This window comes from Streptopelia decaocto (genome assembly GCF_964273445.1).
Source record: "Streptopelia decaocto genome assembly, chromosome: 1".
NCBI lineage: Eukaryota > Metazoa > Chordata > Aves > Columbiformes > Columbidae > Streptopelia > Streptopelia decaocto.
In genome coordinates, this window is record NC_138663.1 from 13773800 (window position 1) to 13791281 (window position 17482).

The following is a 17482-nucleotide window of genomic DNA, read 5'->3' on the forward strand; positions in this document are numbered from 1 at the left end:
TTGGCAACACAGCGTTTGAGCGAAAGCATATGTCTGCTTTGCATTTTGATTATCAACTTGCCTTTCATCTGCACTTTGCAGGTGTACCTGGTTCTCATCTGGTCTTTATATAGCTCCAAAACTTAGCAACGAGGGGAAAAAACTTGGTACTGGCTCACCTCTCGGAACAGGCTGGAGCTGGTCTGCAGTCAGCACACGTCTAGCTTGGTGCGTGCCCTTACAGTCTACCCACTTCTGTGCCACTTCTCGCTGGCTGAAAGCAGCCAGTGCATGTCAGAAAGGAAATGGTAATTACAGGCAGCCTACAGATATGTCATGGAGTGGCATCTTATCAGCGCTACAAATGTTTTCAAAAGCTAAAAAAAGCCCCAAGAAAACAAACCACAAAACCCCCTAAGACTACCCTAAGTTTTACCTCTTTTGCTAGATGACAAGCAGGATCAGGCCAGGCCTCATCTGAGAGGGTATCCTGAGCCCTGCCAAAGCAGTTTGCACAGAGAGACTCGATCCATTCAACAGGCAATTTCACGGTGCATAATGTCAGAAAACAGCGGTGCTGCTTGAAGTTCTGGGAAGCACCGAACACCTCCAGAGGGAACGCAAGGAGGGGAACAGGTGACTGGGGCTTCCTGATCAGGGGACACCGAAGCCTGACACCAGACCTCATCCACAGGCAACTGTCTGAGGCACTTGAGTCACTCTGTGAGTGACGCTCCGAAAAGCATCCAGCAGGCCTCGGGGGGAGCCGGGGCGCCAGCTGCAACGGGCAAACGAGGGCCCTCGAGTCCATCTGAAGCCCCCCGGTCACCTGCACGCAGGCTGCTCCCCGTGGGGAGGCTCTGGGACGCTGTCCCCGCTGCTCCTGCTCGCCGGTAGGCACCAGAAACCCGCCGGGCCTCCGAGCGGGACCGGCACCGCCCGCACCCCCAGCGAACCCGCCCCGCCGGCCGAGGGGGACGGAGGGAGGCGGGAACGCGCGCAGCCACTCCGCGCCGCCGCCGGTTGAGTGACACATTGGGCATCGAGACGGCCGAGAGGGCGGGCCCATGGCGGCGGCCTCCGCCCCGAAAGAGCCGGTGGAAGCGCGGGGGGAGCTCCGGCGGCTGGAGCGGAGCCGGGTGGTGCCGGGGTGCGAGGAGGGCGCTATGCTGCTTCACCTGGTACCCGAGTTTGACCTGCGGAGGGATGTGGTGCCCTGGCTGGCGGCGCGGGGTTGGGCCGCGGCTCTAGGTAACGCCGCGGCGGGGGGCGCAGCGCCGGCGGGCTCCGCTGCGGCCGGGCCGCCCGCTCCCTCGGGAGGCCCGACGACAGTCTCGCCCGCTCCCACCTCCCTCAGCCCCCTCCGTGCGCTGCCCTCCCCCGCGGGCGGAGGAGCCGGGCCTGAGGTGACACCTCCATGTTTGGCCTCCCGGGGCTGCGCCTTCCAGTCAGGGCCGCGGGGGACTCGGGATGGCGGCGAAGCGTCCCCTCGGCCGGGCTGCGAGCACCGCCCGGGCCCGGGCCCTGTCAGCGAGGGGCGCTGGGAGCTCTGCCCTCAGGTGCCTGTGGCAGGGCCCTGGAGGCGGGCAAGTTCCATGTCTTCAAGGAACTTCTCCTGTCCTGAGAGTGCGTCTGCTTGTCTGCTACGCTCCACAGCTTGTTTCTGTCTTTTGCTTCTTCACACCTTGTTTTGCTGTTGTTGTTCTTTTTTTTTGTCTCCCTCCCCCCCCAAAAAAAAAAACCAACCCAAAACTTAAAACAAACCCCAACATTTTATCATGACTCCCTCTCCCACACTACTCCCCTTTCTGGGGCTGGGGGTAGGGGATAAAAACCACTAAACACTTGTCTACGTGGTAGATGCATGCTAGTTGAAATTAGCTGAAGTGTGAGCTGTCGCAGTGGTGTGCGGTAGCGTAGCAAGTGCTTGATGTAGTGGTTGGAAAAAAAAAAAGAATGACCCCACTGTGTTTTTGGCCCTGTGGTTTTTTGCTTGTTTTTTTTCTCATTCATCTGCAGGGCAGCTGGCTCAGTTCTGTTTTTCAGAAACTGATGGAAACTTTAGTCTTAAAAAACCCCTAGTGATTAGTTCAGTAGAAGTAGATGGTAGCTGATGCACCATGGAATGCACTGGAAACCTCAGGACTTGAAAGCCCTTGATAGCATGTGAATATTTCTAATTGCGTGGGAGCTGGGATTAGCTATGATGATGAGAGGGAAGTGGCAAGTGAGAACCAGCCTTGTTCTCTTTATTCCACCTATTTTTGTTTGAGTTGCATGTAATGGCCTTCACAAAATCAAACTCTGCGTTCTCCTGAGTATGTTGATAAGAGTTGTTTGCTGGGCAGGAAGGTTGGGTTGGTTCTTTTGCAGCTCTTCATCTGTTTGTCTCGGCTTTGGGTATGAGGAAGAAGTTGTAGTTCCATGTACAGTGTTTTAAAGCAGGACTTTCTAAGGGCAGAGGTGATTGTCACTTCTTCTTTAGCTCCATATTCCCATTGACAATATTCAGTGGTGTGAAATTCGCTTCTGATGTGGAACTTTTTCAACACCTTTAAGATATCTCTGTGTAATAGAGAAGTTAATTGATATGGAGATTTCTTGTGGGCCACCTTCTCTAGCTAAATTCTATTCTGAGGAAGTATTGTATGAGAGAGAAGTGTGGAGACCATAGTACTCATCTTGAAAGTCTGAGGTGGTGGTTAAATTCCAGGAAGTTTCCACTAAAAGAAGAGCAGAATATATGCTTGTCTGAGGCTTCCTCAGTTGTCACTGTCTAGCCCTAATGTATTGGTATTGTAGTGTACTTTGAGTGATCTGAAACCAGGAGAAAGTGATGCATTGTTAAATGTATGCTAAGGATTTTCATTGTCCTCCCACAATAAAATACATAATTTGTTTCCTTCTGCTAATACTTGTAAAAAGGTTTTTTTCTTACCAGTATAAGCTATACAAGACAGTTTATAATATCAGGCTTGTGAAACTAAGTTCCACATGTCTTCCTTCTACCAATGCTTTGTGATAACTGCAAAGTAAATAGTGTCCAACTTGACTAAATGCTTGCTGAGAGCTGTGGAGAATTATTTTTATTGATGCTTACTGAACCACAGGCTACATTTATCTTAAAACTAGGACAAATAACACAGCTGCCAACCTTATTAAGGTCAAAATTTCCACTTCTAGTGCAAGTTCTATCTGAGATTAACACATTTTTGGTGGCTGCAGTGATTAGGAAACAAAAAAACAGTGTGAGGAAAGCATGTGTTTTTGTCACCTGAAGTAGGATATTTAATCTTTTTTTTTTTTTTTCCATGATGTTTTACTTGTATTTTGTGCTGCTTTGTCTAGATGTGCTCTTCTCTTTCTGTGTCCATCACAGCTTCCTGCTCATTCACTGCCCTTCTAACCCTATTCTTTCATTCACATCCCACATCATATCTCTTGTCTTGCATTGCGTAATTCCCTTGAACTGGTAGGTATGTTGCATATATATATATACATATATATGGTTCTTAGCCTAGTGGTTCGTTTTGTTGTTTGTTGTTTTGTTTGGTTGGTTGGGTTTTTTTTGCACATGGGGTGGTATTGTAGAGCTAATCTCTAAAGATGTAGTTTATTTCTGGGCTTTCTTTTGAGATGCTGAAGGGGGAGGTGGCAACAAGTGGCACTTTACCTTGGGCTAGTTCTATCTCCATGTAGTGTTCTGATGATAAGAGTGCAACTTAGCTGTTTGAACCTTGTGCATAATGGAAAAATACTTTTGTTTTGTTCTGTGAATGGAAGAGTGTGAGAAAGCATGTTTGATTTTCACCACAAAAGTTAATGACCATTAGAATTACAATTATCATGAAGAGTTAGAAGTTTGCAGAAATAATTGCTTCCTGTGTGTTTTGAAACCCCTTAACTATTTTGTTTTGAGATTTATCAGGTTTAAATCATGATGTAAGAAATACTCTGTCTTTCCAGAAGAGAGTAATTTTGGCATGTATAAGTATTTATATGTAAAAACATATTTAGTGTCTTTGCTTAAAGTGTGCATAAATTGTATGATGAACCAGCTCAAATATCCTGTGCTCTTTGATACTTATTGTTTCAGATACTTCTGAGAATTCGTCAGCACTATATGTTGTAAATGTTGAAAGAAATGGAAAAGTTATTTATACCTGGAAGGTAAGTCTGTCTTGGAACTTAATAAAAATAGAGAATAAAGCTGTATTTGTATCTATGCCTAATCCAGTCCTCGTAGTTTAGAATTTTTTGCAGTGAGGGTTAGAACATGAAAACTCAAGTGATTGCAGCTTGGGGCGTTGGGCAATGTAAAAATACCTGTGTCCACTTCAGGTAAAGGTTAAGAATGATGAAATAGAGTGTAAAGTACTGACGTGATTAAGTCTATAGGGTTTTTGCAGGCCAGAATCTCAGAATGAAATGCCATTTCTTTAACTGATAAACTCTTCATAAGCAGCACTTTCTTTCACCCTTGGAATTTCTTGGGGAAGTCTGACTATGAAATTCATGTGCACTGCTTTACTTAAATATGTTTCCTCCTACCAGTGTGTATGTTAAGATGATACTTATCTAACACTAGCTCAGCTTCTGCCTTTCTTCTTCATTACTTTAAGATTCATCTATAGCACTTTATTGAAAGTACTCTGAAGTAACTATTGTTCGTTTGATGTCTTGAAATATCTAGAGCTATCCTTTTTAATGTGGGATTCTGCTCTTCATGGCATATGTATAGTTATTAGGTTGAAATGCCTGTAGTTCCAAGAGATGTTCAAATAGTTTGAGGAGGTTTCCCCTTAATGAGACAAGCTGTGGTTCTTTTTCTGAGCATCTTGGAGAAATCTGTAGACCCAGCTGGATTCTGGAGGATCTTGGTTCTTGAAGAGCACAAATTGGACATAGCAGACTCCAGTAGAGTAGGGCTACCTTTCATTCCCCTCTGTTTCAGCAATGCTAAAACTCTCCAGCTTCTCTAGGGTTAAGGGAAGAGGTGAGGCCTTCATCAAGGTATAATACATGTTAACTGTGGGTGGATGTTTCCTTTAGTACGAGCATAGGGAGGGGGAATCTGTACAAGACAACAGTAACCATAAAAACAATGCTAAAGAATGTGTCAAGTTCGTGTGTGTGGTGTTTTTTTTTTTTTTTAATGTGTGTGGTGGTGTTTTTTTGTTTCAATGCTGAAAACTCTAGAAAGACTTAATGGAAGTAACCCACCTAGCTCCCAACAGGAGATCTGGTACTGCGTATGAGTGATGTTGCTGCTTTGTAGCATCTGTGGAATCTCACACTAAGCTTTTTTTGGGCTTCTGACAGTGGACTCCAGCTGCCTTACATGCTGTTCAGGCTCTTGCAGCTGGCACAAGTGGTGAGTTGTAGCTTGAGGTTCACACATCCAAGTGTAGCTCTCTGCCTCTGTGTTAGGTGTCTAAGCTCCCACTGTAGTAGGCTTTAGGGATCTGGTTAAAACAGCTGGTGGCATTTAGAGAACTGACCACTTGTAGGAGGAGGTTTGTGGGCTGCAGGAGGTGGATGAATACCCACCAGACTGGATTGAGTGAATATGCCACTGGCTGAGGAGGATTTAAACATGTAGACTTAGTTCCCCAAACCTAGGGGAAAAGGCTGTGTAGGAAGTCACTGAGAATGTTCACTACAGCTTCCTAATTTTGGGAATAAAGTGACCTCTGCAGCCTGTGTGGTAGGAATGGCTGGATGACAAAACCTGAGAACTGGAGCTAGCAAACTGTACAGCTGTGCCATGGTTTTCACCTCTCAAATGCCATCCTGAAGGAGATGCTGCTGCTTCGTTTCCTCTTCTCTTATCATGATAAAATAGTTGGATCTGTTTCTCCTGAGCGAGTCCAGCATCTGTTAATTCCTCTATTGGGAAGGATACTGGCATATTTTGTTTGCTTCTGCTGTGTTTTTTACACTTGTTGATGGGCAAACTGGAAGATACTTCCTGGAGTTTTCTCACAAAGAAAAAATGTATCTTAAGGTGGTATTGCGTTAAATAGAGAAGTTGTTAATAGTATGTGGTATACATTTCTTTCTTGGATAAATGAAAATTCTACTTCTCAGCTGCAAGTAACCACTTAGGTGCTATTGATGTCAATGGGGGTCAGTACATCCACACTTGTCTGCGTGCGTGATAAGTACATGTGGGTATGTCGGCCCCAGAGCTCGTGTTTGTCTGGGTGGGCTGTGTGTGGGCAGGAGCACAGGTGGTGGCCCAGGCTGTGGCTGTGTAGCACTCGCCGTGTCCTGAACAGGCTGGGTCTCAAGCTGCCAATGCTGTGCCTTTCCTGGTGTTTGTGCTTTGTTACGTTACTGTGTCAGGTCCAGTCACACCTTGGGACTGTGATACCTTAAAGCAGGACTGATTTATTTATTTATTTATTTATTTTTCCCCCTCTTAAGACTAGAATGCTAAAATCAGCAAGTATTTGGAGGATTGTGTGTCTGTATCTGTCTGTTCACACTTGACTACTGACTTAACAAGTATTCAGTCCAAATGTTTCCTTTTCTGAAACAGTCTATTGAAAACATGGGTAGTTCTGTGGTTTTTGGAGTCTACTACAAAACTTTTTAGGACAAGTATCTATTCATATTTACGTAGAAGAAAAAAGAGCCTTGGGGTATGCATCTCAGTGAATGACAAGTAGTTTTAGGACCCAATTGGACACTTTTAAATTTTTACAAACTTGTTCTAGAATGTAAGTATTGTTTGTGCTTTGCTATTCTGTTTTACTACTATATAGCATCACACCAGAGAGTTTACCTGGGGAAAAGAGACTACTTTTAGTGCCTGCAGCTAATCCTTCCTTGAACTTACATTGAAGAAATCAGGATGTTATTACAGCTTCTAAATAACTACAGGTCTTACTGGGTTGTTGAAGCAGTTGCATGTGTCTTTCTCTCTCCCCCGCTTTGTGATAAACTATTTATAACTAGTGAGCTACGACTTCTGCAAGACATGGCCATGTGTCTGTGAATGTTTCCTCTTGGTTTTATAGCAGCAAGCTTTAGCTGTGACATTGTCAGTGAGGATAGTGCACAAACCAAGTTTGTAAACTAAACTGAGCTGCCCTGGCTTGTTTCCTAATAGATACAAACAGAAAACAAACTTTGTCTGCTAAATGGAAGAAAATCGAGAGCGTTCTGCCTGAAATCAGGGGAAGATGGAAATAAGATGGATTTTCAAGCTTGTTTTAAATATTGCATTGTACTGTAGTTTTGAAAGTGTCTGTCTTTCTGACATTGATAGTTGGTGTAAAGGAAGGTATTTTTAACAGAAGTTCCAGCATCAGTGCTTTTATTTTGCAAGGCAACACAAGAATGTTTACAGTAAGCATGAAAACAAGCATGTTAGTTTGTGCACAGATATTGGCACTGATGTAGTCCTGCTAGCAGTGTTGTGAAGTGTATTTTTCAGTAGCTAAGTACAAAGAATGTTAACGTTTCAGACACATTTGGAAAGAATGGTTATTTGTGAAAGCACTTGCTTAACCTTAAATTAGGAAGCCTGGAGCATGTGTCTTAATATAAAGACATTTTGTTTTCCTTGTTTAAATCATAAGTCAAAGACTTTTGTCATTGCCACAACAATAATGAAACACTCAGAAATAGACCCTTTAGGAAGGGAATACTCAGGCTTTTGTTTTAACTTCACAAAGCAAGATGCCATAACTTTGTAAATAACCTCAGATTTCTCCCCTCTCCCCCCAAGCTGTAGTTAAAAACAATGATGCTTGCTGTTTGAGTACAAGCTTATGTAGCTGGATTCAGTTTCAACAGTTGAGCAATTTAATGCCTATACCTAGGGTACATTAATGAACTTCAGCTTGATTTGGTGTACGATATATGCTGCCAAGCAGATTTTTTTCAAATATTTTGACAATTTAAAGCATGGTAAAAGTTACCGAGAAGGAAAGTTTTGTGTAGTCTCAGAAGTGCCCCCCCACCCCCGTTGTTATATTTTGTTATCTATAAGCTAGAAAGAATGTGTGTTAGGTTTCTTTCCAAAGGCAGCAGGCTAATGGTGTCATCTGAGCTTCTGAAATATATTTAGCCTTCAAACAATTATTCCCTAAGGCAGAGCTGAAATCCTTTTTCCAGCCTGCAGCCAGATGACTGGAAGCCGTGTTTGGTGATGTTTGATGTTTCTGTGCTCCCTTTCAGAGCAATGACCCACCGAGCTGGTGCAGTTTAGAATACCAGCCTTAAATCTTCCGGGGCGATAGCATCCCCTGTCATTTGTGTACAGACATTGCTCTTCCTGGTCCTGCTGCTTGTAACTAAAGCCAGTTTGAACCAAAGTGAGAGAGAAGCACTTGGCTTATGCAATGGTTTGTGGGTGGTGGATTGGCCACGTTTCAGCTTTATCCCATGTGTTAGTTCTAAAAGGGAAAAGAAAAATCTTTGTTCTTTCTTGCCTCTCTTTCTTGGAATTAGATAATTAACTGCCTGTTTATAGGACAGGGAAGTGTGTGAGGATGGGTGTCAGGGGTTGAGGGGAACAGGAGAGTGAGGCAAGAAAAAAATACAACCAATGTTTAACTTTGTATATATTTACATTGCTGGTGCTAATTGTTTTCATCCACAGGGAAATCAGAGAAATACTCACATTGGATTGTACGATCTTCAAACTAAACAAAATGAGGTGAGAGCACTACCAGGCTTCTCCCTGGTGAAGACGTTGCTGTAGATTTTGATGTCTTGCAACACAGTGTGTTATGTCCTTAAGGAGTATATGCTTGTTTGAAGCAGGAGACCAGAGAAGGTATTTGAATGATGCTCAGTAGTATTAAGATACAGAACATTAGAGAACATCTGAATGACTTGGGAGTAGTAAAGCGTAAAGTCTGCAGTCTTTATTTCTAAAAAACTAAATCAAGCCCTTTGCACTCCTCTTCACATTAAGTGTGTGCTAAGTAGAAAATGGGGTTTTCTTTGTTGCATGTGCATTCTCAGTCTGTTTGTTACTACTATTTGTAAGAAATTATTCTAAAACTGAATGTACTGCAATTTAGTGGCCGGAATCATGACAATGGATCTTTGCAGGTGTCCCCATGAAGTATGAAATGGGTGAAATTTCCTATTTACATAAGGTCTGCTGTGCTGCTCTGGTGGCAACAGAGCTCATAAGAACCAGTAAGAAACAAAAATGAAAAAGGAGAAGTAATATAAGTGAGGCTTGAAATACTTTTTTTTTTTTTTTTTTTTTTCTGGCTGTGAAATGATTTACTTTAAAAATAAAAATGGTGTACTGGTCAGCAGTGTTTTCCTAAGGAGAAGTCATTAAATGGTTTTCTTTATACAGTTAAAAAAATTGATTAGTATTAATGTGTTTCTCTATAGCACCTCTATATGTTTGAGAGGGATCTACGCATAATCAGTTGTTCAGTCAACAACGAAAGGACGTTATTGGGTAAATATGTTTTATCATTATGTTTTTTGTGTCATGGTGAAGATTATTTAGTTTAGTGGGATGATACATTTGGGTCTAGAATTACTTACATCTATTTTGACCCATATGTTACCCACAGCTGTCTGCATTTCAGTGGGTCCATCACTAAATAATATAGGTAAACATATAAAGACACAGCTGCAATGATATTGTTTTATTAAAACAAAAAAAATCTAAGGCACTGACTCTTCATTTAGTTCCCCCTCCTGTATTTATACATGTGTCCTACATCTAGAAGAGCTTATGTTTTTCCTTTAACATATGATTTTGGTTAATAAAAGAGGTGATGTTTGCTCTCCAAGAATGTTTAATATGATTAATATCAAATGTGCATACTCACTGCAGTTGTGTTATGTGTTTTTTAATTTCTCCTTAGCGGTCAGCTTCCATCAATATACAGAGGAAGAAAGAGTAAGTCGGCTGTTACAATCAGGTACTACAAGTGGACTGTTTTAATACTGTTAGAAATATGGTACCCTTTTTGTTTTTACCCGCATAACTTTGTTTTACACACGATTTTGTTTTCTAAACAAATTATCTAAAACATGTTCTTTTTGCAGTATCCAAGTATTTAGCCTTACTAATTGAAATTCATCCCATTAATAATGTGAGAGTCCTAAAGGCTGTGGACAGCTGTGTTCGAGTACAGGTAAATTATTCGACTAATTCAACGTAAACTATTGTAATCCATTATGCTAGTGAAGAATAAGTGGTTGAGTGCAGAAACATCTTATGTTATCTTGCAGCTGTTACAGAGGCAGTGTGCCCATATTCCTTCATAAAATGAAAAGAAAAAGAAAAACTTAATAAAATATTTGATGTAGAATATTTCTCTGACATGAAGGCTACTTCTTTATTTCTCTTCAATCCCCTGAAGCTTGCAGTTATAGTGATTGGTGACTATTATTCTGTAATAGCTATTTTTATTAATTGAATATCATTAGTGTGCCTGTATTAATTTTAAAATAAGTAAAATAAGTAAATATCCAGCTTAAAAACCAAACAAAACCCAAACCCCAACATTTGAAGTGTTCTAAACTACTTAAGTTATTTACTTACTTTTGTGAAACTTTCTTTATAGTTTCTTTATCCAACTGAAGGCAGAAATACTCCCACAGGAAGTCGCCTCTTGCTAGTTTCAGAAGATAAATGTGAGTTAATATTTTGAAAGTACATCGTCATTCTTTTAGCTTAAGATGATTATAGCTTATATTTTGGGTAGACTTCTACTGGAGGAAAAAAGAAAAGAAAAAAGGGTGTGAGCTATTCTAGGTATGCTGAATGTCTTTCAAAAACTGTATAATTTAATGGGAACTTTTTTCAATGTTAGCAAAATGGCCAGCTTTGACTGCAATTATTTGCTTAATTCATGCATTCATAAATTATTGTTATTTCTAAAAAAGCTAAAATAGACTCTTATAGCTGCCTGTATAAATTCAGAGCAGATCAGTTGACTTTGAGAGATGGATTGTGATTTAATGTGTGACAAGTGGAACAGGAGTAGGACGATAGCTCCTTGGATTCAGCTGACTTTGTGTTCAGCCTAATGCTGAATGGCCAGGGGTGGACACTTGGAAAAGGCTCTTTATCCCTTCTACGTTGCAGTTTTACTGTAGAGTGCAATTTTTTCTCATCTTTTCAGAGAAAATATCTTCCCTGCTAAGCTGGACACCAGCCTTTAGGTAGCTAGACTCATGTGGGAAGAATTCACCTATTACATTCACACAGTGCTGTGAAATGTATCAGATGCATTTGTAACACCTGCTGGGTGAATCTTGCACCTTTCACACTGGCAAACTACCAATAACTTTTAGTAATATTGTGTGGTAAAGGACTGTGAGGTGATATTTGTGCTAGGAAGTGAAACAGGGCTCAGGCACAGGCGCGCAGCTCTGCATGCTCTTTAAGTGTGCTCCTTGGCTTATCTGGTGTGTTGCAGTTAGTGCAACCACTGGGAAAAAGCACTGATGTGGGCACAGAACTGTTTCCACAAGGCATGTGGCTGAGGCTCAGGAAAGGACGACAGTCCAGGTCTCTGCGTAGGCACCTGTGTTCATATATCACAGATTTCCTCTTAAACTGAGTTGAGCTTTCCTGGCCCTAATATGTTTTGGTAGCATTCTAAGGGGTGAGATTGTTTAGTAAGATGTATAAAAGCATATAAAACTCTGTTTATAATGTTTAATATATTTTACAGATATTGAACAATTTGACATTCATGTTATTGAAGAAGAACAACACAGAGTGGTAAGATTTGAAAAATCTAGGGTTTTAAGGTTTTTTGCTTTAATTGAAAATGTAAGCATCTGTAATTTTAGCTAACTGTTTTTGAAGTTTTATACTTAAGCAACACAAAGTATACTAAATAAAGTATTGATAGTATGGCAACTTCTGCAGCTAACCACAAAGCTGATTGAAAAACCTGTATACAGTGTAATATATGAGGCAAGGTTTTTTTTGTTTGTTTTTTGCTGAATGTGTCTATGTTGAAGTTGGGAGTAGATATAGTGTATAGACATTTTAAAACCATTTAAAGTGTTTGCGATGTCTGATAATCATAGAATGGTTTGGGTTGGAAGGGACCTTAAAGATCACCTAGTTCCAACTTCCATGCCATGGGCAAGAACACCTTCTATTAGACCAGATTGCTCCAAGCTTCCAGTCACCCTCCTAACATTGCCTTTTGGGAGTCTGTGTGTGCCAGTAAAGGATTCATTTAAAAAACAAGCAAATAAACAAAATACATAAAACAGAGATACAGTGCAAGTACTGTGAATGTTCCAATCTCTTTTTCCCATCATGTGTTTTTCCTGCTTTTTAACATGAATTTGTCTTCAAACTGATTTATGGAAGTTTTACTTAAAAGACTTAATAAGCATACATCTAATACAGTAAAGAATTGCATCATGGAACTCTATTTGACTTCATAGAGACAAATGTAGACTTGGAAGGAAAAAGTTGAAGTCCTGATTTTCAGTTACTTTGAAGACTTTCATGGTTTTCTCAAAGTTTATTGTTGCTTTTAAAGCAGATGGGTTTTATATGCTAGTCTACAATAGTGGAGTCAAGACTAAGTGTAACCAGAAAAAACAGATCAATGTGATGTCTTAGCAAACAGATCTGTTTGGTTCACATGTAATCTCCCTGTGTCTTTCAAGTGTGCATTTTTACAGGCCCAACAGTTTCCCACAATTCTAGCCATTTCCAGGCTGCCTGTACTCGCAATCATGTGGCTGAGACTTTAGACAGAAATCCCTTTGGATGGAATGCATCTTCCTTCAATAGTTAATTCTGCCGTTTCTGAACTGATTGTGGTATTTCACTCCTCTGTCTTTCTCTGTGATGAAGAGCACCGTCTGTTCTTTGTTCACTTTGAGCAGCTTAAGTGGTGAATTTCTTGCAAGCAAGGGCATCTCAAATGAAGTATTTGGTAGTAGGTGTACCCTGAAAGCTGTGCTTCAGATCTCTTTAAACTGAGCCCCTTGCACACAGTAAGGATGGACTTTGTGCACCTATCAGGTAGCATATTCCCTCTGCACACCTTAGTATTTGTGCCTGTTCTGTGATTGCTTTTCTCTTTAAAGCACAGACTGTGTAGTTGTTACAGAACCTTATTTCACTGACTGCTTGTATTCTTTCTTTCCCTTTAGGTGATTCAAGACTCAGGTCAGCTTCCACGGGCCAGAGTTGCAGATGACCTCATTTGGGCACAATGGGATATGATGGAACAAAGACTCTTCTATATTGTTCCAAAGGTAAGATGAAAGTCATTCTAGCAGTTTTGTTCCCATCTGTCCCATGACATAAAGTTCTGAGTGTGTGGGGAAATAATAGTTGAGTTTCTTTTTTGTTCTAGTAGTCTGTCTAGTTTATGCCTCAAATAACTTAAACCAAAAGCCAGGCTTGTATTAATTGCTATTTATACATAGTAGATTGCAAGAAGACTGGTTGTCTCAGTGCTTTCTATAGAAAAGGATGGGTTTGTTAGGGTTTTTTGCTCTAAAAAAAAGGGCTTTTATTCAAAAGGATCTAAATCTAACAAATTGTTGACTATAATGCCTGTATTCTAGAGAATTCACATCTGGAAAGGATGTTGTACACAGACTTGCTGGGTGACCAAATTAGGGCAGGTTCTTGGCTAGAAATGCTATAACCCTGTTTTTTTATTTATTTGTGTTGACTGAGGTATGATTTGTACTTGATATGTTCTATGTAAATGAAAATTGATTTTTCTTAACTCTTTGTAGCCACCAAAATATGAGTGTTAGGAAATAACAGGAAGCGAACTATGATGGAGAAACATATTAGTAGTTTAGTTTCTGAGATACCCTTTTTGAAGTGACCAAAATAAGAAACAGTTCCTTTTGCTAAATAGGTGGTTATGGAAAACATTTTTCTAACTTTTTAGAATGTGCGTGTGTGACATGTAATACTGTACTTCAAGTGGGGGCCCACGCAATTATAGATAATGATCTGGGACAGGAAGGAAGCATGTCATAGTGCTATTGTGGGGGGTTATATGTGGTTTTAAAACTTGTCTTTTGTCCCCTAACTTTTGCATATCTGTTAGCAAAGCAGTTTGAGTGTATAGAATGCTGTGGAGTATGCAGTCACTTTTCAGCCTATATGATGTGCTTTCTATTTTATGAGTTACACATCCTCTTAATTCTAGGAATCAAGGAGTATTTTAAAATGCATCCAGTTTTACCCTGATGAAAATTTTTACCCAACAGTAAGTCATTAGCATTTTATTATACAATGATTTTGAATTGGATGTAATTATGTGTCCCAGCCACTGGTAGAGAGATCTGTTTCAGTGTCTTTTATTATTGGAACTTCTGCAGAGGAAAACTGGGGTTTGTTTTCCTTTTTTTTTTTTAAATTATATTATTTTCAAGAATATATTTAATCAGATTCAGATTGTGCCATAGTAATTGCACAGATATTGAACTAGGAGGAGACAATCATGTCATTATACTGACCTTATACTTAAGTATTGAAAAGCAGGGTTATCAAATGCACTAGACAAAGAAACCAGGTACAAATTTTGTGTCAGCTTTAAGTGAGACAGAAAAATCTGTTGCAGCCAGAATACAGAGTAAATAAAAATCATAACTGTTGAACATGTAATTTTTAGTAGGCTTTTGTCCTGGTCGCTGAAACTTACTCTAGCAGAAAAGATTAAATATCTCACAATTTCTTTTTTGTTTGTTTGTTTTAAGGAGTCTATTTTATGTTTTGGGGGTTGACTGGAAGGATTAGGGGCGAAGAAATAAACTTTGTTAATGTTGAATCTGATAATGTGAGTTTCATGCATTTTACTGGGCTGAAATATTAATCATAGTATGCTGACCTCACTAAATGACAGGTTTGTTTTTTGGTTAACAGCTGGAATCACACCTGGATATTTCTGTAAATGACACACAATTAAAGTAAGGTGTTTTTCTTTTATGCTTTATTTTGCTTTCCTTTTAATATATAGAGTAATGTTTTCCAACCTAAGTAAAACTCGCATCTGAGCCACAGTATCTTTGTTTGCAGTTGCCTACATGGTACTGGAACATGAGAATAATATGAACACTGTGTCCAAGCCTCCAGTTACTCTCACTTACATCAGGGTGAACTGTAAAATGTAATTTAATCCTTGACTGCTTTTTGATGCCACTTTTAAAAACCATTTGTCTGAAGAGCTGGCTGTACGTTAAACTATCCTTTCTCTGAGTATTCTGTAGCTGTTTAATTTGTTTTAATATTGGATATGTTGTAGTGGTGATGTCAACATTCCTGTCAAGGGAAGCTCACAGTTTTTAATTGCTATTACATGTTTTACTGGGCAGTTAACCAGACTGGTAGCTCCTTTTTGTAGGCTGTTAGACATTGCCTCTGCTCTTTTCTCCTCCAACTTGCTGTTTCCCGGCAGCCTGCACATTCAAAGGCAAAGATTTGTCTGATTCTGTCTGTCTGCCATGCACATGACTGCATCCAAGCTTGTCTGCTTAAGGCACACGTTTAATTGAGGAAAAACCAGTCAGGATGGTCGGACTCTTGCATAATTCATCCTCCTCTGTCTTCAGTCAGCTGAGTTTGTTTCAAAAGGGCTTGTTACTCTTTGTGAATAAAAAAGGAGGCCAAAGCCACTAACTAGATGACATCTCAGTAACTGGAGGTAGCTGAGTTCCCCCTGCCAGGCGCTGCTCGGAGTGTCTCAGTGCTGTGCAGGAGGCTCTGTGTGGTGTCACTGCACATGCAGGTTGCCCTAAATGGGCCGTGTATCTGCTTGCAGTTAGTAGTGAAAAAAAGCCACCTCTTCTAAGATCTTCAATGCTATATTTTTTTTTCCAAAATTACTGTGGAAGACCTAGGGGCAAATCCCTACAGGATCAAAATTCTTTCTGGAGAATAATGACAACAAACAGAAGTAACAAAGCCAAAGCAGACTGACTACAATTTTCTGTTGCATGTTCTGTATGACAAAAATAAGACTTGTGAATTTTAAAGATATGAAAAACCATTAAGGCACAAGCAGAACAAGACTGAAAAATAATGTAATGCCGTAACAAGTTCCATGTGACTGTGGTTTTGTGTGTTTTTGAGTACTTCCACGGAAATTAGTGTGCCTTATTGCAGATTAAAATATAGCTTTACAGACATAATAATGGTAGAGTTGGGCTGCAAAGCCTTTGAGTTTATAGATGTGATAAATGCTTAGATTTCCAGTACTTGATCAGAACTTGCTTTAACTTCAGTCTGTAGGGATGGTTTGATGCTGCAGTAAGTAAAGTTTTCAGGTGTAATCAGAATTGTTGTTTTCTAATAAGTGTGCGATCTTCGGATTCTCATTTCTAACAGCAATGAGTGGATTGATTAAAGCCTAGTTTAACTTTCATTAGAGAAGATTTGATTATAATTTAAGTAGTATGTTTTGATTACATAGTTGATTGTTCTCATGATCTTTGTTATGATGAGTCACTGTGGATGAAGTGATTTATTTAGTGATCTTTATTTGCTCATAGACTTGTGAATTTTGGGTATGATTACTGTCAAGACCAAGATGTTGCATCTAAATCTTTGAATCTTCAGGTTTTTACAAGTAAAGCAGGTAATGAATAAATACAAGTATTATCAAAAGGATCTCCACTAGTAATTATCATGCAGTGTAGTCATAAATATTTTCATAAGACATATGTCTATTTGTAGGTTTTGTGTGGTTTTTTTGTGTAAGTGTGAGATTTCTGTTCCTGTAGAGTTTACTTGACAGGTAACTGTTAGGAGAGGGAGAAGACAACTGTGCACTATTTTTCTTAAGTCTTTTTGCCCTCTGACAGCTGCATTCCAAGTTGAGCTGAAAAGTACCTACAGTTTAATATATCAACACCAGCAATAAAACAGTCACCCAGAAATCTCCTGGTAGCCCAGCTTTGAAGAACTGGTGTCCTGCAGTCATATGGTGAAATATCTCAGTCTAAGCACATGGTAGCATTTTCTGCTGGTTTTGGAACACAAGTGGTACCCAGGCATGGTTGTGTATTGCATTAGAGCAATTTAATGTTAAAGCTGACCAAAAATGTGCTAGAAATTAAATTCAAGGAAGGTTTTGGTTTGGTCTGTCTGGGTATCTGACATGGTATATAACTGTGTTGCAGAGTGGGCACATGTAAATGGAACATATGCAACACATATTCTAAGAGCTTCATATTGCTGTTAGAATGTGGTCCTTAGAAGGTCCACGTATGCAATACTAAACTTAGGGTGTGATACATACATAAGGGCTTAGTGTGTGTATGATTCCTTAAACTGAAACCTAAAATATTCCTTAAAACTTTACGATTTAGTCATTTCACTGTATCCAAATTCATTCCATGAACATTTTTGTTTAAAAACTGGTCTCAAGAGACATCTGTTCATCACAGATGCTTGTGTTTTCAGCTTCTCAATTAGACTGTACTGCCAAGCAGAGATGGTGTCTGATTAACCTTTGAATAGACTGCACAGCTCTACAGGGATGTGGCATGTTGCAGAAGTGGC

General features: G+C 40.1%; 1 protein-coding gene across 3 annotated transcripts in view; it reads left to right on the forward strand.

The window, feature by feature from the left end:
- Positions 1-1034: 1034 nt before the first annotated feature.
- The window catches only part of GSAP (gamma-secretase activating protein), a 47131-nt gene continuing 30683 nt past the window's right edge, over positions 1035-17482 (forward strand). For all 3 annotated transcript variants that reach the window (XM_082043842.1, XM_082043843.1, XM_082043844.1), the window contains exons 1-12: positions 1035-1230; positions 4076-4149; positions 8594-8650; positions 9349-9418; positions 9834-9890; positions 10018-10106; positions 10539-10608; positions 11655-11704; positions 13108-13212; positions 14130-14189; positions 14846-14889; positions 16471-16556. In XM_082043842.1, coding sequence (XP_081899968.1) covers positions 1047-1230; positions 4076-4149; positions 8594-8650; positions 9349-9418; positions 9834-9890; positions 10018-10106; positions 10539-10608; positions 11655-11704; positions 13108-13212; positions 14130-14189; positions 14846-14889; positions 16471-16556 — 946 coding nt within the window. In that variant the 5' untranslated portion in view covers positions 1035-1046. The remainder of the gene's footprint in view (positions 1231-4075; positions 4150-8593; positions 8651-9348; positions 9419-9833; positions 9891-10017; positions 10107-10538; positions 10609-11654; positions 11705-13107; positions 13213-14129; positions 14190-14845; positions 14890-16470; positions 16557-17482) is intronic.